This window comes from Gadus chalcogrammus, chromosome 14 (assembly GCF_026213295.1).
Source record: "Gadus chalcogrammus isolate NIFS_2021 chromosome 14, NIFS_Gcha_1.0, whole genome shotgun sequence".
Taxonomy (NCBI): domain Eukaryota; kingdom Metazoa; phylum Chordata; class Actinopteri; order Gadiformes; family Gadidae; genus Gadus; species Gadus chalcogrammus.
Window position 1 is genome coordinate 14,205,796 of NC_079425.1, and position 22,115 is coordinate 14,227,910.

General features: G+C 44.5%; 1 protein-coding gene and 1 long non-coding RNA gene across 8 annotated transcripts; both read right to left on the reverse strand.

Annotated features, from left to right (window-relative positions):
• Positions 1-553: 553 nt before the first annotated feature.
• On the reverse strand, positions 554-7,495 carry LOC130404057 (uncharacterized). Of its 6 annotated transcripts, none has more exons than XR_008904167.1 (9): positions 7,122-7,495; positions 3,530-6,975; positions 3,133-3,293; positions 2,652-2,813; positions 2,416-2,496; positions 2,240-2,318; positions 2,055-2,133; positions 1,601-1,721; positions 554-1,419 (listed from the first exon to the last, which is right to left on the reverse strand). It is a non-coding gene; the product is annotated as an uncharacterized LOC130404057 (long non-coding RNA). The 6 variants fall into 6 exon arrangements; XR_008904165.1 differs by having other exon boundaries at positions 1,601-1,744; XR_008904166.1 differs by having other exon boundaries at positions 1,678-1,744; positions 2,055-2,166.
• A 264-nt stretch (positions 7,496-7,759) lies between these two features.
• tgfbrap1 (transforming growth factor, beta receptor associated protein 1) lies at positions 7,760-22,059 on the reverse strand. 2 transcript variants are annotated; one of them, XM_056607412.1, is made up of 13 exons: positions 21,754-21,845; positions 20,526-21,249; positions 19,291-19,485; positions 18,619-18,773; positions 16,596-16,678; positions 16,244-16,424; positions 15,882-16,042; positions 14,215-14,272; positions 13,984-14,127; positions 13,711-13,857; positions 11,686-11,848; positions 10,544-10,992; positions 7,760-10,027 (listed from the first exon to the last, which is right to left on the reverse strand). In XM_056607412.1, exons 2-13 carry the CDS (start codon positions 21,223-21,225, stop codon positions 9,791-9,793), a joined length of 2,673 nt encoding a protein of 890 aa, XP_056463387.1. In that variant the 5' UTR covers positions 21,226-21,249; positions 21,754-21,845; the 3' UTR covers positions 7,760-9,790. The 2 variants fall into 2 exon arrangements, with proteins under 2 accessions (XP_056463387.1, XP_056463386.1); XM_056607411.1 differs by having other exon boundaries at positions 7,761-10,027; positions 21,831-22,059.
• Between the last annotated feature and the right edge of the window lie 56 nt (positions 22,060-22,115).

Genomic DNA, 22,115 nt, shown 5'->3' on the forward strand with positions numbered 1-22,115 from the left:
AGTTTATTATAGCTTAAAATAGCTACCTGACTGCTGTGTTGCTTATCCCCAAATGTCTAAAGTTCCCTTCAAGTTATTTCAGAGTAAAATTAATACAAGTGAGACAGACTTTACACACACATGACATGTTTTAAAACTGTTTATTCTCTTGCAAGGAATATCTAGACTAGGCTAGTACTGATAAATTATAAATATTTTTACATTTATTTTTTTAACCCAAAAATTAAATTCGGGGCTAATTAAACACAGGGTCTGTGATTAGTATGCCTGGGTACAGGGTCTGCGTTCAGGGCCTAATCGACCAGGTAAACACGTGACCTGCCGTCCTCCTCCGAGCTCAATACACTCATGATCCAAAATCTGACCGCAGCTGACCTCAGATCTGGTGAACTGGGCTTTTATTTCCTTCACTTCATATGTTTCGACCAATCCTGTTGCTGGAGGCAGAGTTATTTGCTGACAAACTAGACCATCCCATGAACATTTTAAAATGTAAATACGCAGACATTTCTGTATAATTAAGGTGTATGACAGCTCCCTCTACTGGACAACAGTCTCACACCAAACTACATTTTCCGTTTGAACCAACGTAGCTATAGTAGGCCTACATTGATGCGAGACGGGTTGGTGGATTGAACGTGTTTTAGTAGCAGAGAATGGCCTGCGGAGCAGTATGTACATTGTTAAATACATGAATAGGCTTGAATTTAGTAGTAATATGGAGGTTTCATATTTTTACAAAATGGATCATGGGAACATTGCAGAATAACAATCATGTATATTAAATGTAATGCAGGAGTTTAGCTTGACATTAACCAAGTTAAAGGACAATTAAATGAACCGCCACAAACAGGTAGAAGTCAATGTGGGATTTTAATATATAAACAAAAACACTTGACAGAAGTTTAATACAATTTTGTACAGGAAAGCAGAGGAAAACATTTTCCCAAATTAATCTTTTCAAAATGTCACCACCATTTCGAAAGCAAGTGAAAAGGTTTGTGTAAAAGCAGTCCTCCCTGACCAGCTCTGTCCCTGACTCTAAACCCTGACTCTCAACCCTAACGCTAAACCCTCTGAGGGCAGGAAGACGCGCCTTCAGTGTAAAGGTTTGAACCACAGAGAAGGAAGAAAAGAGGAAGCAATAGAGAGTAGTGAAGTAGTGAGGTTAGTGACAGACGTGAGGGAAAGGCGTGTGGAAGCACACGGTTACAGGTGGGGTCAAGAAGATCACTCCCACTGGAGGTCATTGATCCATCAGCCTCAGACTGCTGAGCTCAGCAGGTCTTCTGGAGGACGAGGCTCAGATGAACTGAGGAGAAGGGACCAGCAGGATGTCAGGATCAGGGCGGGTTTAGCTCAGGTGTGTCTACCCCCGACCAAACAGGATCAGGTGAGGTTCAGCTCAGGTGTGTTTCCCTGGACCAAACAAGGACAATGATTAGGTTCAATATTCAAAAGATGCAACATTATCTGAACCAAAGATAAGTCATTGAGGAGCAGGCAGGCTTTAGGTCGCCTTGCTCAAGGACGCATCACTGTATTCTGAGGACTTGAACCCGGCACCATTGGTTTGAGAGTTGAACCCCCAACCCCCTACCTAGTCCACTATGTCCAGATAATGCATATTTACGAAGAATCCTTGATGGTAGAGTCCTGGTGGTCCTCAGGATTTACCTTCCAGATGTATGGCTTCTCCATCAGTCCTCCAGCTTCCTGGTCTGGTCACAAACGTAATTATTCTCTAATGTAAGGTAACAAACACAGGAGTAGTTGGGCTCTAATATCAGGTAACAATCACAGGAGTAGTTGGGCTCTAATGCAAGGTAACAAACACAGGAGTAGTTTGCTCCAATATCAGGAAACAAACACGGTAGTAGTTTGTCTCTAATGTAAGGTCACAAACACAGGAGTAGTTGGGCTCTAATGGTGCGTAACAAAGTAGCAGCTGTAGCTTGTCTGGTAAACAACCACAATAGTATGCCGTAACTTGTACTGGACAAACTAATCCTGCGTTACAACAAGTCCACTCTGTTTATTTTAGGCAAACTTACGAGGATCCTGGTTGGTGGAGTGATGTCTTCCTCCAGAGTCTTGGCTCCTTCATCAGCTCTCCTCAGCCAGAGTCCTGGTCTGGAACAAAAAGCGCGAGTATGGCCCTAAAGTCTGGTAACAAACATGTAGTTTGTCTTATTTTGAAGCCCTTTATTTCCAGTTTGTTTGGTTAATACAAACTTACAATCCTTGTTGGTAGAGTGATGGTCATCCTCCAGATTCACGGCTCCCCTACCAGCTCGCCTCCGCTCCAGAAACACGTTCTAGTAAAGAAAACACAGCGGTAGTTGGTTAACGCATGTCAAAGTAACAGCTGTATTTTGCCCTTTAAGTCAACCATGTAAGTAAATACAAACTTACGAGGAATCCTTGTTGGTCGATTCCTAGTCGTCCTCCTGCGTCTCAGCTCCTCCAGCAGCTCTCCTCAGACAGAGTCCTGGTCTGGTTAAAAACAGCGGAGGTCTTGCTTCAACATGTGGTAAAACAGATCTAGTCGTCTGGTATATATGGTACAAACGCCGGTAGTTTGTGGTAGCAGTATTCTACGAGAAGTGGCGGTGAGTGTGATGATCACTTCAGAGTCAAGCTCCATCTACCCCACGACAGACGTCATTCACCAGGCAGGCCCTCAACCAGCTCCTCCACCAGCTCCTCCACCAGCTCCTCCACCTGCCCAGGGCCTTCAGCACGGCTCCTCCATCAGCTCCTTCATCACAGCTCCTCCATCAGCACGGCTCCTCCAGCCATGGATTCCTGGTCTGGTTTCAAACACAGTTGGTCTCAGCAGTAAATCACCTGGAGACGCAACCCACCCCACCTCCTGTATCTGAGGTTCACTTGTAAAATGGAAGACAAATTTAAACACTTGATTAGACAACGTCTGCAGATTGTCACGTTCAGCAATTCATCCACTACGGTCGTAGCAGAACTAGTAACATTAATGGCTCATATGACTCTTGCATAACCCCCGTATGAATTAACTCACAGCTTGGCACAGATTTAAAGTCATAAGATGATCAAAACCAGACCTAAACTACCGTGGATTTTAGTGTTTCAGATGAGCTTGGTGATGGTTACCCTCTGGTCCGGTGCTGCAGGCCCCTGGTCTCCAGCCTCAGTCTCCGGTCCATCCTGGCACCACAAGCCTCCGGTCCCCAGCCTCAGTCTCCGGTCCATCCTGGCACCACAAGCCTCCGGTCCCCAGCCTCTCAGCCTCGCCTTTCAGCCTCGCCTTTCAGCTACAGCAGCAGGTTTATATCAGCATTTGCCCAACAATAAACTTATTTGACTCATCCGAAACCGAGTTACACAATTAATTGAACTATTATTTTATAACTCAAGGCCAGAAAAGACTTGAGACCAGACATGAGCATCCCGTTTTTGGGAATGAAGACAGAGCAGTCCACAAGTTTAAAGAAGTGGTTCAGGCCATGCATCGAAACTGACCTGAGAAGACTACTCACACAGCACTGACCTGTTCTGGAGGTCTTCTGACAGGAGATGGAGGTCTGGCTCTGGGTGAGGAGGTGGAGGTCTTGCTCTGGTGAGGAGGCAGACACCTTGGGACAAACTACATGTTACCTTTTTAACCTTGTACAGTTCTAGAGTATCTTCTACTGTAACACGTGGGAACGACGGCCATTAGTTTAGCTTTGATATTATCCAGTTGGTAACTCTGCACCAAAGTCGTTGTTTAATGTCATTCCATTGGGTAGGGTTTAACTTCTGTGGCAATTAATGACGGCAGATATTTAGAACGTACAAAAACTGAAGTAACAAAGAACACTAAGCAGTATCGATATTAAATCAAATATACTCAGCCATATTCAGGTGCTGGGTTCCGTTGAAGAAACGTCAAATTATCTTCCACCTTGAAATGATTTTCAGCCTTCCCTGATGTCAAAAATGGGCCCGCAAGTAGAACGCTGTTTTGTACGCAGTGAGAGTCCCGCAACGTCATCGTGGTTAAAAGTACGGCGCAACCATCGGAAATTATCAACATAATGTACATAATGTAGTTGTTTAAGATAGGGGCAACAATTCCCAATGGAAACCGAAATTGTTTCCGTTGGCAACGCCTCGAGGTTACTCAAATACATCAAGAACGTTCCGCCAGATTCCCTCAGGGGACTCCAGTCAAACTAACTGCCAGGTGGTTTCTTATGGTTGTCAAGACTACAACGTTCTATGCTAACCATTGGGACTAAATCAAGTGATCGCACTCAACCTTCCACGGCGGGAAGCACAAACCGTCCGACCAGAATCCGAACATTCCGGCCGGAACCAACCAAAGAAAAAACAGAACCAGCGCCTCACCTTGAGCTGAACGGAGGAAGATCCTGAAGTCCAGCGATGGTCTTCATTAAAATACAGCCAACAGACTTACCTTGAGGAGATCTGTTTGTTGCTGTTGGTCATTAATACTATTCAGTGTACCTTTACATTATTATGCACCCAGTGTGTACAAGTTATATCACTCAAAACCATACGAAGAACCAAACTACCATGTACTTCCCACAACAACTTTAAACCTAAAATCCGGGAATCATTCAATACAAAACCATGTCTACATTTTACAATTATCTAGATTATTCAGGGTACAAACCATACAGAGCAAATCTAAACGTTGAGCTCACAGAGAGCCGACCATAGCCCTGCAACGTCACCCTGACCGCCTCATCACCAACAGCAAATCATGCCAGCCAGCCATGGCATGTGGGAAGTGGGCATCTGAGTGAAAGGACTGCCCATAATAAAAAAGAAGCCCAATTCCTGAACTATCCAACCATCTTCATGGCTTAAAGATTTACAAACTTGACAATTCCATTGTGTTCTAATGACCTTAGTCTGCTCCCTCGTTACTTATAAAACTCTACATCTCCATCACTAGAGTGTTGCATCCTACTCATGGGGGTGTGGTCTGAGTGAGCAGAGATGCATGCTGGGATACAGTGCTGTCTGAAGTCCTCAGTTCCATAGACACGCCCCTCAGGAGAAACCAAGTGTTTGAGAATCTGTCGTGACATCAGTTACATGAGCTGGAATATCCTTCAAGATGGCGCCAGGATTCTCAGAGGAGAAAGGCCAAGAGGAAGATGTGTGGGTTCTTCCTCGCAGCCAGTGGAACACAACAACGGTCTTCATCAGAGTACCATGGAACACTTTGAAACATTCTCCTCTTTACACCTTGAAGCCCCAGTGAAGGTTTCCTTACCTCCTCAGCTGAAGAGCACAACTTCAGCTCGAAGAGCGCACTAGCTGGAGTTCCCGGATTGGTTCTTCAGCTAGTCCTGTCCGAACCAATTACAGTTTAGCCTGAGAAGACGTACAACTGAGAGCAAGACAAGATCCACAGGGCTCTCCATCAATCCAGCCAGGTAGGAAGAGCCGTCTCATTACAGGTCTGAAGGTCATCTTGAATATCCATTTAGGTCCCTTTCCAACGTCAGACTCTCCTTGTGGAATTCCTTTTGGTGTCCATCCTCCATTGATCCTGATTGGTGTAGTCCTAGTTTGAAGTCACTGATCTGAACACGCCGCTTGCATCCTTTTACACTTGAGTTGGATACTCTCCTTCCTGCCCAGTGTGTTGGATCTCGCTCCGGAGCATCGCTCAGGGCTCTTCAGGTCTACTGGAGGCCCTCAAGTAAACATGTGGCCGTCCATCAGGTATGATTTAGTTGACCATTCCAATATCCCAAGCCAATCACACAGAGCCCCCGTATGATAATTATCACTGTCAAAGCAAGCCGGACACACGCACATAGAACCCAGGACAGGCACGTAGAACCCCATGCCAGGTGTGGGTGGGAGACACGCACACACAGTAGTAGAACCCTAGTGATGCTCAAAAATCTTCCATCTCATGTCAAACCCAACACACATCACTGAGCCATAAAAGGCCAAACAATCATGCAGGGTAAAAACCTCATATCAAATAACATTCCATCATCCCCCCCCAGCTCTCCTGCCAGGGCACCCATGACAGAACAACCAATGTCTCCAGAGACGTAAATTATGCACAACATTCTTCAGTGGCGTCCCACATTGGTGATGGATTATGCTTGGAGTCTCCAAAATGTGTCCCAGGTTGATTCAACATCTCTGAAGTCATGTCTTTGTAGTCCAGTTTCCTGAATGAGGGGCCTTCACAGATGCAAACGGTGCAGCTTTAGTAAGCCTGAGGACAGGAAGGAGATCATCTGTTCAGAAGACCACCCAGTGGAGGGGGGTGGCTCTTGAGGAGCAGGACCCATATGGGGATGGCCCCAAATGAAACTGTTCCTGAGGAGTCACGATGCCTGGAGGGGACTGTTGAATGTGTTCCATGGTTCTCTGTGTCAGACTGAAGTTGTGTTTTAGTCGTTGAGATGAGGAGCCCCCTCATCTCCCCCTGGTGTTTCTCCTTCTGAATCCCTGTCTCCATCTTTAAGAACATTCCAGTCCATGTAACTGACGACACGACAGTTTCTCAAACACGCGGTTTCCCCTGAGGGGGCGTGTCTACAGACCTGTAGACTCGAGACAGCTCTGTACCCCAGTATGCACCTCTGCTCACTCAGACCACAACCTCATCAATAAAGCAACACTCATGTGATGAAGATGCAGAGCTCAGGAGAGTAGAATGAAAGAAGACTGAAGATATCAGAACCCAACCCATTACTCCAGCTTACAACAATAACCATAACATTTTAACAAATCATTAAAACCAACATAAACCAAACACCTAAGTAAGTAACCCATGAACCAATAAAACATCTTACTACTCAAATCATCCTTCAGGTAACAGGTTATCTCACCAGGAAGCCAAAATACATCAATGTGCCCAAGAGTAATGAGAAATTAATGACTTACAGTTTGCAGTTATGCTTCATGGTTAAGTTGGGATACTCACAGAACTGCAGTTAATCCATGATAGACCTTTGAAGGAAGGAACAGTTTACTCATGGTCCAAATTTCAAACGAGAGTTAAACCACCACAATCCCCGATTTCCTTCACATTATCATTGATTTATATACAACACACAAGTCACGTCAGTTGTACTTTGCCACACAATCCTACTCACATCAGGTTCAGATGAGATGCTCCTCTTTACTTCAAAAAGTCTTTAACATGTGAAACTGGAAGAGATGTTAAATAAGTCACAAAAGACCTCAAAAACAGACACAAACAAATGTACTGTCCGGTTCCCTTTTAAGTGAAACGCACCAGATGCAACCAATTAACTAATTAAGAAAACCACCTGGCAGGCGAGCTGCGGCAGGTGAGCTAAGCTAAGCTAGCTGTGGTCTTGTTGGTAACAGTGAGAGGCTATTTCAGCTCTATTCATTTTAATTAAATGACCTCCCTCATTTTAATTAAAGGGATGAGTCTGATTTGACTGATTTAGATTCAAACTTCAAAACGAAAAAAGTCTTCATTCAATTCACCTTACTGTGTGCGCGAGTGAGTGTGTGTGTTTGTGTGTGTGTGTGTGTGTGTGTGTGTGTGTGTGTGTGTGTGTGTGTGTGTGTGTGTGTGTGTGTGTGTGTGTGAGAGTTAGAGAAGGAAGCTTTCCTCAGAGACCAGAGAAACTCATTCACTGGTTAAACTGGAGTCATCGTCTACCACCACACACGTTAACACACACACACACACACACACACACACACCATACAGACAAACACCATACAGACACACACAATACACCATATAGATTCACACGTTTGTCGGAATTTCTGCCTACGTTGCCAAGTAAAGATGGGCGCGCATCTCCACATGGCCCTCTGGTGGAAAGCGCAAGAGACAATTTATATGGGACATTTATTTTTGCCGTAAAAAAAGACTAAACCCATACCTGTATGCCACTTGATAAATTTCTCACATCTTCCCATATTTCCTGTTTTATTATAAGGCATATTTTATACATTAATACATTTTAAATCGTCCTGCCGGTATAACTACGGTAATGTTTTCAAAACCCTAGTCCTTTTACTAATAATGTGAAACCATTGCATAATTAAACTATTCCACAACCCTTCAGATATAATAAACCTTATGACTGAATATCATGTGAACAATGGTATTAGTTCATCTTTATTCAAATGGTCCGCTTCACGGTTAACATTCCATTTGGATGTGATTTTCAGAGCAGTATAAATACTGAATATTTATACATGTCAATGTTTCAACACAAGCGTTGTTCTTATTTTCTTTTAATAATATAAATACTTTGTGCAAGATCCCAATACTGGATTTAGATATGGTCAGGACTGGGTATAATTATTTTTTAAGAAGTCATTTCCCTTCCATGAACAAATAAATGAATAGATTATGAATGAATTATCTAACAGTGGTCAGTAGTTGGTAATGTCGTCTTGGTAGTAACCCTGAGGGATGTGTCCGCTACGCCATTATAACATGATAGGACAGTCACACACAAATAAAGGAAGGTTCATGGTCTTGAAACGTAAAATGGTCCGACCATTATTCCTCTCTGACCTCTCCTTAAATACACAAAACAAGAACGCTAATTTCAGTGCTGGGTCAACCGAGGACAACCGCATGACTTTGTGGGACCTCAACTTCTGGAAGTCCATTTAGTAATTGAAGAAGGAAAAACATCAAATATATAAATCAAAATGTACGTTGGGCTGTTTTCATTCAGTCTCAATGGGACAAAATATAAAATAGCCACGCATTCACCTGTAATGGTCAGACGTTGGCAACTCAAATATTACAGCAGATATTCCAGATTATAGATCATTTACCGATGCAAATCATGAATGTCAGCATTCCACCCTCTACTCTCTGTCAAGCACCACCTTCTAGAAGAGTCAAAATATAACTTGGACAATAAGAAAAAAATGTAACCCTGTTGCAAAACATGTATATTCCATCAGTTTTACACCTTCTCAAGACCATCTCAGACCCAATACAAACAAGCAGAGGTAAACCCTAGGACATTTGCCTCAATGTTAACAATAACTGTGCCACCCCCACACCCAAAATGACAAATTACACTTTTATTTCGAAAGCAGCGGTTGATACATCACATATATTCCCATCTAGATAGACACAAGCTTAGCAAACTGTGTGCTTCCTGTTCAAAGAGGATAAGCCTAGCATTAGCTCAGCAGTAGCATGAAGACACTGCACTGAGATGGGGGACCACAGCCAAGCAAGCTCATGTCAGATTGTTTCATAACCTGGCGGACGTTATGTTGTGCAAGAATACCAGACCGTACAAATGAGTCCCATGGTGGTTAAGCATCCGATGCCAAGGAGTTTGCAAGATGACACACTGAATGACAAACTCTGATCTAATGTTTTCATCTCAGAGAAGTGGAGGTTTGACCCTCTGGTATTAGCGTTTTCTCCTAAAGAAGCTGTGAACCGGTTAAGAGTTCTGTTTAGGGTGGACATCAGCTTGATACATATGCGGGGTGCAGATAAGGCCCTGGAGCAGGGGTCAGGGGGAAAACAGCACCTCAAAGAGTAGGCCAGGGAAGGAGCGGGGCAGTCAATGATTTGGTTTAGTCAATTCTCACATCATCCAGTTGAAAAAAAAGAAATTAGTGTAAAAGCAGCACTGAAATAAATATCTTCAAATCAACCATTTCGCCTAGGCACGTGTGAACTAGCACGCACGCACCTCTCCGCGTGTCTCAGTAGCACGTAGCATGACTGGGTTAGCCTTCTGGTTCGGGCGATCCCAGCTCCTTGATTGGTCCAGATTCCGCACCAGCGAGAGTCTTACGTGTGATTGCTGTTCTGCGTTGAGTTTTTGTTAGGGGCAGAGTCCACGTGTTTGCTGGGGGCGGAGTCAGCATGCGTGTTGAGGGCGGAGTCTGACAGTCTGTGTGCGATGCAGTGTGTGTGTACGGGGACAGCGCCGGGCAGACAGACCACGTCGGGGCAGCTGAATGTGTTGTGACAGAGGTGACAGCCCCGCTTCTCAGACACCAGGATGGGCTTCTTCCGCTCCTTTAACTAGATGATCAAAAAACAATGTTTAGTCATTTATTGGCGTTTTCTTTATTTGGTTTACTTCACTGCATCGTTGTTCTGTCTCCCACACATAAATTGCATGGGGTACTGAGAAAAAAGGCGATATATTAATCAAATGCATTATTATTATTTCACACTGTAATACAGGATATAATCTGAATTATTTATAGATGAGATATGATACGCTGAAGCTATTTGTCAAGATATTCCTTGACCGATATTCACTCCCGTATATTTGGAATAAATAGGGGGACATGCTGATTGTTTGAGGGGTTATTTTATAACCAAGTATTATAGTGTAATTGCATTAGCATTAACAGTGATCCTTTCTAGCTTTACGTCTGTTTTGACTGTACTGCGGACAAGTCAGCGTCGTATTTTCAACCCGTATTTTGACCCCTCGTATGTGGCCTCCAGCCCCTTAGCGGGAGCGTTAGCGTGGCCCACCGGAGGAGGACGATGTGCAGAGGGCCGAGGCTGCGGCGATGCGCTACTCACCCTGTCGTGCAACAGTTGCAGGTTCTCAGCACGGGACAGGCCCAGCGCCAGGCGAGACGTCCTGCTAGCGTGCACACTGGTGCGCACAGCCCGGCCCAGGAAGGGCTTGAGCAGCTGCAGGGACCAGCCCTCCGGGAGCACGCTCAGCACGCGCACCGCGTCAAACCGCTCGCCGTGACGGTTCAGCAGGTCCACGGCGGCCATCTCGAGGTCTCCTCGTCTCTCCTCTGCACCTCCACCTAGATACATGTCCAGAAGGAGGTGGAGGAGCTGCTGTCTGCAGGCTGCGCCCTGGGAGGAGGAGGAGGAGGCCCAGAGGCAGTAGGCCTCCGCCGAGCTGTAGTCCTGGAGCTGGTGGACCAGGATGTCCAGCGCCTTTCCGTGATCCTCCAGCTTCCCGTGGAGGGTGGCACGCTCCAGCAGCAGCTGATCACAGCCCTCCATCTTACCTAGGACAATTATAACACCTTTATTATACATATGACACTAATTCTACTTATATTAAGGGTATTGAGCAAACCCTTCTGTCCAAAGTGACTCACAACCATTCATACACACATTCACAGTGCGAGGAGAGGAGTGCAGCGGTGAGGAGGAGGAGGAGAGAGAAAGTATGAGGAGGAGGAGGAGGAGGAGAGGAGCGTAGGGGTAGAGCAAAGGTATTAGGAGGAGTATTTACATTTAGGGCATTTAGTCCTAAGTCGCTTTTATCCAAAGCGACTTACTAATACGTTTTTTTTCATAGGAAGTGAAACAATATATCGCTGTCAGTACAGTAAACATGTTCATAGAGCCAAGTGCAAGTACTAACAATCGCTAGGCTAACCCATTCCCCGTGTACAGCAATGATAGCAGCTACTGCAGATGCTACACAACTAAGTACAATAAGTGGTGTAGTAGAGTAGAGGGAGTAGTAGAGTAGAGGGAAGAACATGACATGAAGAGTTATGGGTGAGGAGGCTAAGAGCGAAGGTATGAGAAGGAGGAGAGGAGGGGAGGGAGGAGGAGAAGAGTGGAGGGGAGAGGAGGAGGAAGGGAGTGGGGGGGGGGGGTGGGCAAGAGGAGTAGGAGTGGAGGGGTGAGGACAAGAAGGGGAGAGGACGGGCTAGGAGGTTGAGGGAGATGTGTGGTGGTCAGCAGACCTAGTAGAAGCTGGACCCTGTAGAGGTTGGACTCCCTGAGGAGGGCCTGAAGCCTCTCCCGGGCGAGGGAGAGCTGGCCTGGGGCCGGGGGAGGAGCGCCCTCTAGCAGAGACAACACCTGCTCCAGGTACAGCACGGCAAGGAGGCTGTGGAACTTCTCCTTCTACACACACCACGGAGACGAGAAAACACACCCAATCAGACCCAGTGTAAAAAGTAAAGGACAGTTGTAGCATTGAAAGGATATACATTTTAAATAATGATAAACTATAATAAATATGCAGGAAATATGTCAATACACACTCTATATGGGGTCCTGAGTGTCATCTATCAACCACATACAGAAATAACTTTTTAAGACAAGTAGCAAAAACATTGTAATCCGCTACAGGTACAATTCATATCGCCTGATTAAAAATATCAGATAGCCTGTGTTCTGCAGGTATTTATCGTACAACACAAGGAAGAATGTATCAGGGAGATTTTATTCCAAAGAGGAAGTGGACATTTGACGCACAGGTACTACATTTCAACAGTTTTTGCAAACCTTTATTTTAGTTTTTGTGGTTTTTGGATTGGAAAATAAATTTATGTTAAGGGGTGCCATGGTTTGGAAAGCTTTGTGAGGCACTGCAGTAATGCGCATATTCCTAATTTCAGCGTCGGCTTGTATAAGACAGTTGTATCAATGCAGCCATAGCATCAGTTTTACCATAAAAACATCATACAAAAGCAATGAAACACAGACATGAATGTGCACTGTTGGAATTTCAATCGAGGAAAAGAGGAAAGCTGTGTACACTGTCCTTTTGACCGGGTTCAGTCAAAGCTCTACTTATAAGCTTGCTAAATTGGTGACATAGAGATTCTGCCAAAATACCAAACTCTCTTCAGAGAGTTAGTGACTTATAATCAGTAGACATTTAACTATGTATATTTGGTGAAAAAAGGAAAAGGAAAAGGTTTGAACGGTCCTGTACACACATACTGTCTAATGATTTGGTATTGGAAACACATCAACTTTGTAAGAAGTTGCAAGAATTGTAAGACCACAAATTTCGTTTGCTTAAAAGGTGCAGTGGGAAAAAGGTAGGGGGCCACTCGCGGTGAGGTTGCAGATTTCAACCGACCCTCCCCTCACCCATCCCTTTCCAACAACTAGCGTGGCCTGTACTGACCATTATTGTTGAAGGAGCCGTTAGTTACATCCAATATGATGTAATCGTCTTAATCAGCATCAAGTAGCCAGGTGAAGAGGTTCTTTGATTTATGAGCATTTAGTAAATGTAAATGTAGAACTATAGGTCCCTATAATATGAACGTGATTTGTTCATTACCATATTTATCCCCGGTCCATAAAATAATTACAATTCATGGAGATTAACGGGACATTACACATACGCCGCATTTCCGTTTCACGAAAAAAGTACATCTCACCCTTTTTAGACTTAGATTAAAATCAGTTTAACCAGGAGACCATGAGAGCGAGTTAAGTGTCTGGGACACGTCGTTTTTGTTTGAAGATGTGTCAAGCTCCTGGCCAGCGGTTGATTTTGATGTCCGCGTCCGATAGGGTTAAGCTTCTTGGATACATAGTATAACGCCACAGTTTCTGGCGCATTTTATATAAAACATCCCTAATTATAATTATAAAGCTCCTATACATTGACTTTACTTAAAAAATAATCACAAATAGAAAAAATGGTGTGTTATCCCCATACTTATGGGGATAACACACCAAACTCCTTCCTGAAGCTCTTACCCCAAAATGCATTTTTGTAAATGTGCTTTTCCCCCCTTCAGCCTTTTCCCCGTTCTACTATAGAACCATGGCGTTGCAACATGGTTGCCTCCCTGGAAGACTAACTATCTAGATATAAAGGGCTCAAACTAAGGTAAAAAATATATTCATATTCCCATGGGATTATAAATGATTATTGAAATGTTCCATTTCTTCTGCATTTCCTCCAACCATTATATTCTATACACTGGTCCTTTAGTAGAAGGTAAGCACACAGCAGTTACCTTAATGCGTCTTTCCAACACCAGGTGTTCCAGGTATAGGAGGCGGGCAGGGCTGTGCTTCTCAAGGTAAGTGATGACATCATCAGGCATTGGCTGACCCGATTGGTCCTTGCCAGAAGACCTCTTGGTGAAGATCTGGACTCCTACCTTTGAACAATAAAGTCAGAATGATTCAGATAAATAATTCAGAAAAATTAGAGAATGTTTCTGTACAACAATGTCAAAGGAAAGTACTATTGACGTAGTAGTAATATTGATCCTGTATGTCCATACCTTGGGGTCTCTCTTCAATGCCCAGTCGCTGTACCTCCAGACCAGGTCCAGATTAGGACAAAAGGTGAGGAAGTCCACTATGTATTCATACAGGTCCGGTCGGGTCGAGTCCTGCAGCTCCCCATCCGCCACACGGATCCACAACTAGACCACAATACATAAGATACATTTTATACTACCTAGACCACAACTAGTGCATAACTGTCTGCTGCTAGGAGAGTTGCGGTATACCTGCAGAGCAGCAGAATCCTGGCCGTTACAGCGATACAGGAGACCCAGGGCAAAATATCTGAGAAGAGACGAAATATTTTGCATTTGAAGAAAGACTGAGAGGGAAAATCACGAAGAACACATCAAAGGCAAGGCCATGTCAACAAACACTGACTAAATTTAAAATAACAATTTTTGAGTCAAAAGGTTTTATGTCTATACTAGCATTTTTCCTGCCTTCTCTCATGAACATGCCCATTCCACTTACAAGGCCTCCAACATCTGGATCACGTCAAAATCATAAGTTAGCTCCCGCGTACTGATGCGTTTCCCCCAGCTACACTACACCTCACCGGAGCTTTCACACAATCCAAAACACAGTTGTTTATGGCGGAGTGAAGTCCAAATACAAGGTCCCTCCGTACCAATGTTCCCTCCCTTTTTTTCAGCACTGAGCCAAAATTTATTTTCTGTGCGCACATTTCAGCACTGTGAGCAATACGCAACCACGTGAAAATGAGTGGTCGAAAATGACCACGATCCTGCGTTAGCCATGGGGGATTCAAAGAGATGACAGCAAATGCATGTCTACAAGGTCGATATTTATTTAATATCCTTTATAATAGTTGTACTTTGGGAACATTTTATTGATGCGGTTTTACCAGTCAGTTTAGTTGAAAAAAAAAAGGATCTTTGGTTGGACTTCAATAAGGTTTAGAGAGTTTATTATGACTCATTCACTGGTTTTGTCTGATAATGATATAAAAAATAAAAGTATCCAATGGGTTTAGTAATTTCTCTTATGTCATAGTTTTATCCTACCTGGACCTTCTTTTGTGTCAGTTTGGACTGTTTCATCTATCCACTCACGTTTTCTGGGGCACCTGCTCTGCCTTTCTTTTCACCATGGCATGCGCTTAGCCACATTATGGCCAACGTGGGCCAGTGCCACTTTGATTGACAGCTGGCCCACCCTATCAGAAGTGCAAAATTGTATATAGGCGGTGACAGCGTTGAGCCCAGACAGACAGGCTGCCGCAGCTCTGCTGTTGCGTTAAAAGTGTGTTAAGTGAAAACAACGAAGCATAGTATGCTTTGCTCGCCAACTAATATAAAGACCAGGCAAAACGTGAACTTGTAGCCGTCTGCATTCGGTATATTCACCGGGGAATAATTAAGCGGGCAGTGGGTTTTGTTGCGACTGAAGACATGAGTTCAGCTGGCATATCTCGCAAAATTCTGGAAGTGATCGAGCCTCTGCAGCTCGACCATCACTGCTGATTCAACCCCCCTCTCCAACCCTCCCGCTCCTCCTCCCAATTCAATTCAATTTTGGGAAAATTTCTTTACTGCCTATATCAAAGTAAAAAAAAAAAAAATTAAAAAATGGTGGCCCACCCTACCTCACTAAAGTCCACCCTGATGAAAAATCCTGCCTACGCATATAATTGCTGGAGCAGGGCCCGCCAAGATTAGCCTGAAGGATACTTTGTATGTTAACATTCTAACGTACATCCGGCTTGGGCGCCAGACAGGTCAGTATTTTAAATATTTATTACCAAGCCAACATCGCCTCTGATGCACAGATCGTTAACCCCTGAAGAAAGATCTATTGCGCGGCCACTTCGACTGGCCTGCGCGGCCGCACACACACACAGCTTAGAGGGAACGTCGCTCCCTATACATACTTGCTGTGTTTCTCCAGCCAGGGAGCGCTGTCAGCCAGCAGGCAGGTGTTGTCTGAGGCCAGCAGGTCCAGTAGACTCTCGTGGTCCTGCTCAGCATACAGCTTCAGCAGCGCTGTGTCCACTTCCTCCCGGGACGCCCTGGAGGCCTCGGTACCACGGACCTGTACAAACACACACACACACTGACTCACACTCGCACTGATTTCACAGACACTTGAATCCAGAGTGACTTGCAATTTAGGTCGATTACAATCAAAGCACATAATCGAAATTGAAGCTGCTCCAAAACATATCTACGGTACAGGAAGGTGAAGGTAGAGCATGAAGGTAGAACATGAAGGGAGAACCACGGCGCCCCTCACCGATCCTAGGTAGGAGATGAGGAACCTCTTGCAGCGCAGCACTTTCTCCAGGTCGCCCTGGGCCAGGTGGTTGAGGTCTGCGAAGGGGTGCAGTGGGGGGTGGCAGCGGGTGAAGGAGGACGTGGGGGGCAGCAGGAGGGGGTAAAGGGAGATTAGCTCCCTGACGTCCAGCTCTCCTTTCCTGGGGACACACCATAGAATCAAAACATGCATCCAAAGTATAAAAGTACAAGGAATACAACTTGGGGGAGGTGGCAGTATCCTAATCTAGAGTAAATAGTCAAAAATAACCACAGAGGTCCCATCACTTAAACACCGAGCGTTGCAGTGAAACGTGACCAGATGACCCCACCTGAAGTATTCTTGTGCTTCCTGAAACTGGAGCTGTCCAAACTGGATAAAGCCGGCCTGCCGTAGGATCCGTCTATGCAGGATCTGGTTCAACAAAAAAATATTATGTTCAACATATCACATTGCCTTGTTGAATTTCTGTTTTTAAACATGTATGCAATACGTTTCCTGTAACTGCAAGACAAACCACATGAGCATTTGGTGAAAGGAGCGCTACACTGCACCTTTTCCAACCACTTCAATTCAAAGCTCACGCTCTCTGCTCTGTAACAAAGCTTGGTGAGTCTTGACCTCATCGTCACAGCGATTCCTACACCGTGTTGAATGCAAAGTCTGTTTGAAAACACTACTGAAGGCTTGCCAGTGACATGCCTTCAGTATAATTTATCAGAATGTTATCAATAACTTGTTTTTTGTGTCGGCAGCATGCCACACCCATAGTTGATCGCAGGACACTCATGTCTGCTATATGGTAACACCACCTGTCTTATTGTCCGCTACTCTCCGTGTCGAGAGGGAATGGCATACACGAGGATTGCCCATATATAAATGTATACATACTGAGTAGGGCTGGGCGATTAATCGAATTTTGATCACGATTCCGATTTAAGCATCAAACGATCACAAAACTATTATAATTGAATTTTCGATAATTTTTTAATTTAATGTTTTATAGAAAAGGCAGCTGGATACATATCTGTACATTATTTTAGATTTGAACATTTTCTTTTGGACCATTTTGTGTATTTTTTTTAGCCGAAATTTTCTCAGTTACAAAATGTTGTTTTTGGAGAGACATGATGAATGAATACATCATGTTTTTAAACTCAAAAAGAATCGCTTCAATAATCGTGATTTCAATATTGACCAAAATAATCATGATTGAGTAAACTGAGTACATTCTCTGATGACTTGCGCTGAATGGAGTCAGACAGGGTTTCATAGTCTGGACACTATTCTCAAGGAGGCTTCCAAATGATCATCAGTCATAGGGGAACGGCATTTGGATTTAATAATCTTCATGTGGGAAAAGGCTGACGCAAATAAATAAGTAGAGCCAAATAATGCAGTCTAGGAGGTATCACATTTCCTCAGGTTTGGATACTTTCCTCTGAGTAAGTTCCAAAATTGTCGATGAGCCCTGAACTTAAGCTCAATATCAGCTTGTCCATCAAAATCTCATCCTCCAATCAGATGAGTTCAGGTGGAACAGTGCTGAAATTTGCAATTACATCTTCCCTAAATGGAAGCCACATCAATTAAGCGATGGCTCGAGTAAAGCGAAGTCTTAAAAAGAGGTTGTCAAAGTGTGTAGCGTGAGTCAACTTTCGGTGCGTCTCAAGCTCTGATGCAAGGTTTTTGAAGTTCCACAAATCATGGCAATGCAACTTTGAGGATATATGTTGCATTATTCGTTTGAAAGCATTAACTGAGCTGATGAAATTGACTACCGGTAGTCGTTTTTTTTCTTTGAATTTGTTATTTTCCTTGCAGCTCTAAAATAAGCTTATTCAACTTGGTCAAAAAAATGCCAAGTCTAACAGCCATTTAGTGTCATTAAGTTGCGTGTACTCTGAGTTTACTCTCAAGGAGAAAGCCCTTTATCTCCGGACAGAGTTCTCCAGGGGGAAAAGCCAGCTTGGTGATTGGCTCCCGCAAAAGCGTATCGGAAGCAGAAAGAACTGTATTGCTCTTTTCCAGACCCTTCTGCAGGGCGAACTCAAATCGCCGGCAGAATGGGCGGGGCTACCCAGTCTACCAATGTTTAGAAAAAGGGTCTGAGTAGTTGCAGTCAGCCTCCTCCAGATGTGAACAAAACAGACATCTTTGAAGAGGTCTCGCTTGAATAAAACAAGCGATAATGGCATGTTTCTCTTTCATGTTTAGCATTTTAGCACATAATGATTGTTGGTTTTTCATTCAGGGGTAATTAAGGAAGTCGGGGTAAGCATCGTCCTGCCTGCATTTGTCAATTAATCCATTAAAGCAGGCAACCATTGGTCTATTTCTAGACCCACACACACCTGGAAGCGGTCCCTGGGGATGTTGGGCTGGGCTCCTTCCGTCAGCACCAGGGCCTCCTCCACGCGGTCTCCAGACAGCAGGTCCTGGATCTGCTGCTCCAGGGGCAGCGGGACCAGCACATACACTGCCTTGGTGGAGGCCAACACCACCTTACCTACAACACACATACACATACACGTGGATACACACGTGGTTCAGCTTAGCTCAGGAGGTAGAGCAGTTGTCTTGTAACTGAAAGGCTGCTAGTTCGATCCCCAGCTCCTCCTAGCTGAGTGTTGATGTGTCCCTGAGCAAGACACTTAACCCTAACTGCTCCTGACCAGCTGGCTGTTGCCTTGCATGGTTGACTGCCGTCGGTGTGTCAATGTGTGTATTATTAACCGATGTAATTCGCTGCTAAATGCCCTAATTGTAATTGTAATACAGACAGAGACAGAAATGCCCGATAAGATATTGATCATCTCAGCAGAACTGTATGATGATGCAAACATTAAGTTTGGATACAACTAAAGTTATAAACAAGTTCTCAGACTCACTTTTAGCTTTCAATCATTAAACAACTGGTTCTCTTCATGTCATCATACCTCTTCAGCATTCGCCAGCCCCTCACTTATACTTGCATGGAATAAAAAGAAAAGGGAAAAAAAGAATAGAGGATAAAGGTTAGGTACCTTCAAAGTCCTGCAGGATGTGCCCGTCCCTGAAGGCCAGGCTCTGTTTGAGCTGCTGGTCCAGCATGCTATGGATGGAGATGAAGTCCTGGTCCAGGGCCACCACATATGGAAAACACACAGCTGCACCAATCACACTCTCCGACCAGTTGACTGGCGCACGTTGGGACACACCCTCCGCATTGGCAAACATCCCTGGAAGAAGAATACAAGAAAGGCATAAGATAGTGTAGAACTGTACGTTATTAGTAGAAATAAATAGATACTAGTGATAGGCATCGACACATCTTGGTCTGTGTTTAACATACATATTTTTTTCTATAAAAGGGATATGGCAAGATATGTGTAAATGGGCATTTTCCTTTCTTACCACGATTCAGACGAGATGTTTATTTCCAAATTCATCATTCTTTGTCCAGAAGGTGAGCTTGCTAGGTTAGCAATTGTTTTTCGGTTTGACTTGCCTAGCTCCTGGTCATTTGAGGGGAATACAATTTGATTCACGTGTTCTGAATAGCTTATTCATAACAAGTGTCAGTAACAACACAACAAGATTGTAGATTGTTTAAAACAAAACACCATAATTCTGCACTATTTTCAGCACTGGGATTATTAGGCCCATGATGCACCGGTTATCTCCATGTAGTCTACCCAGACAGGAGCAGCTGAAAGGTGCCAGCCGTGCACAACAGGTAGCCTAATAAGGAAACGCCAAAAGTGGTGTGGAATTATTCATGTGTTTGTAGACAAAGAAACAATCTTGTTGTGTTGTTGATAAAATAGAAATTATAAAGCTACTATTCAGAGCGCATCGGAAATCTTTGGAAAGCATGTAAACGTTTTCCCCTCACATAAACAGAGGTTAGGCTACTACTGTACTGCAAGTCAATGGGAGTGCCTAACAGAAAGCAAATCCTTCGCCAGCGAATTCTCCTTCCGGACACACAATGATCAATTTGGAATCAAACAACTCATCTGAATCTGGGCAAGATGGGCAAAGGACAATTTACAAATAACTCATATCCCTTTAAGCACTTGGATGAAGAAATCTTGAGTTTTGAGGCAATAACTCTTTTTAGTGGTTATGCCATTGAATTTTATCCTGGCACAAGGGGAAGACCTGGGCAGAATACTGCCCAGTATACTTGAGCCCATTGAACCTACTGATCTATGGGGACAAGGATAGCTAATCTATTTGCTAGTTTCCCAAAACCAACCGCTGTGTTTCCACTCACCAAGGCCGCCAGGCGCAGCCAGGAGGAACTCTTCCCTGCCGATCCTCTTGACGATGGGCCTCCTCTCCTCGCTGTTGTAGGGGAAGAGGTCTTGCGAGGCCCCAGTGGTGTAGTTCAGGATCATGTACTGGCTGGCCAGTGCAAGGCACAGAAAATAGCCGTCGAGGCTCACTACGCTGGGCTGCTCTGCCGTGGTCACCTCCTTCACCAGCTGCACGCGGTCCTCGTACACAGTGTAAACCTGCACTGTGCGCCGTCGGGACGAGATCACCGCGATCTCCACACAGAATGGGTCGGTGTTCACCGGGTTTCCGTTCATGCAAAAAGACGTCACGCCTTTTATCTTGGCCCCGCCCGAGCCCGTTGCTGAGGGAACTGTCTCCAGCGTGGCCATGTCTACCAGGAACAGCACGCCGTCACAGAGAACGATGAGGCGCTCCAAGGCTGAGGCGGCACGGAGCTCTGCGACTGGTTTCTTAAGGCCCAGGTATTTCTGTTGCAGCTTCTGGGCCGAGTACTTTATCCCGCCTTTCTGAGAGGGCACCTCCTCCAGCAGGAAGTGGTGGATAAAGCAGTCGTTGGTGCCCACGTACAGGTGTTTCCCACAACACTCAATACACTCCACATTGATGCGAGCCTTGTCCCCCATCAGCAGGTCCCGCTCCACGGCAGGCACCAGCTCAAAAGCCTTCACACTCATCGCGATGGCATCTACACCAAAAGACTGGAAAGATAGGAAAGAAGTCAAAAACACACAGGGACAGCATTGTTTACCAACCACAAATGACGTCAAGCCTGCATTGCCAGTACCATCATAATGATATATAAAGGCTGATTGAAACTTAGAAGACGTCAATGTCTACTGACGAAAGGGAATGTCACAATCTCTCAGCCAACAATGTCTACTAGCCAGAATTCACATTAAAATTCAACATTAGTCACAATTAGCTGCAATAACAACTCGGGCTAATAAAGGGGCGTCCATTACTGTTAAATAATCACAGATAAACTAATACTATTACGTATTTTCTTTAAACACTAATTGACTCAGGCTCAAGTTTATGAACCAACCTCTCCCAAAACGCATTGGTAACCACCTTTACACTAGCTAGTAAGAAATGGGCTAGCATTAGCATAAACATAATGGTAACCCTTGCGCTAAAATGCTAATGTATTTAATAATCAGACAGATCTGAGAGGTAATATGCAGTTAATTTATTATTGTTACCTAAACAAACGTTATTTGTTATACAGTTTATGCCTTCTCTCTTTAGCGGTTTTGCAGCAAACACAACGTTACGTTACCGGAGCACAGTCCACATTGACACACTGCAGGCCGTATCGCAAGAGATGGGCGTGGCCACAGGACTTCACGAACTCTTCCGGGTTATATTTAACAACTCCATGTTGTCTGCCTTTCCAATAATATTAAAAACATTGGTGAATGATTTAATAAACTACGAATTAAGAAGTCTTCACGTTCTGCCGAGAGCTCCGGGGCGGGGTTAACAACGCGCGTCCAGACGTCATGCTGATGGGCGTGGCGTAGACTTCACAGCGCATGATGCTGGGTCCAAACGCACGTTTTTT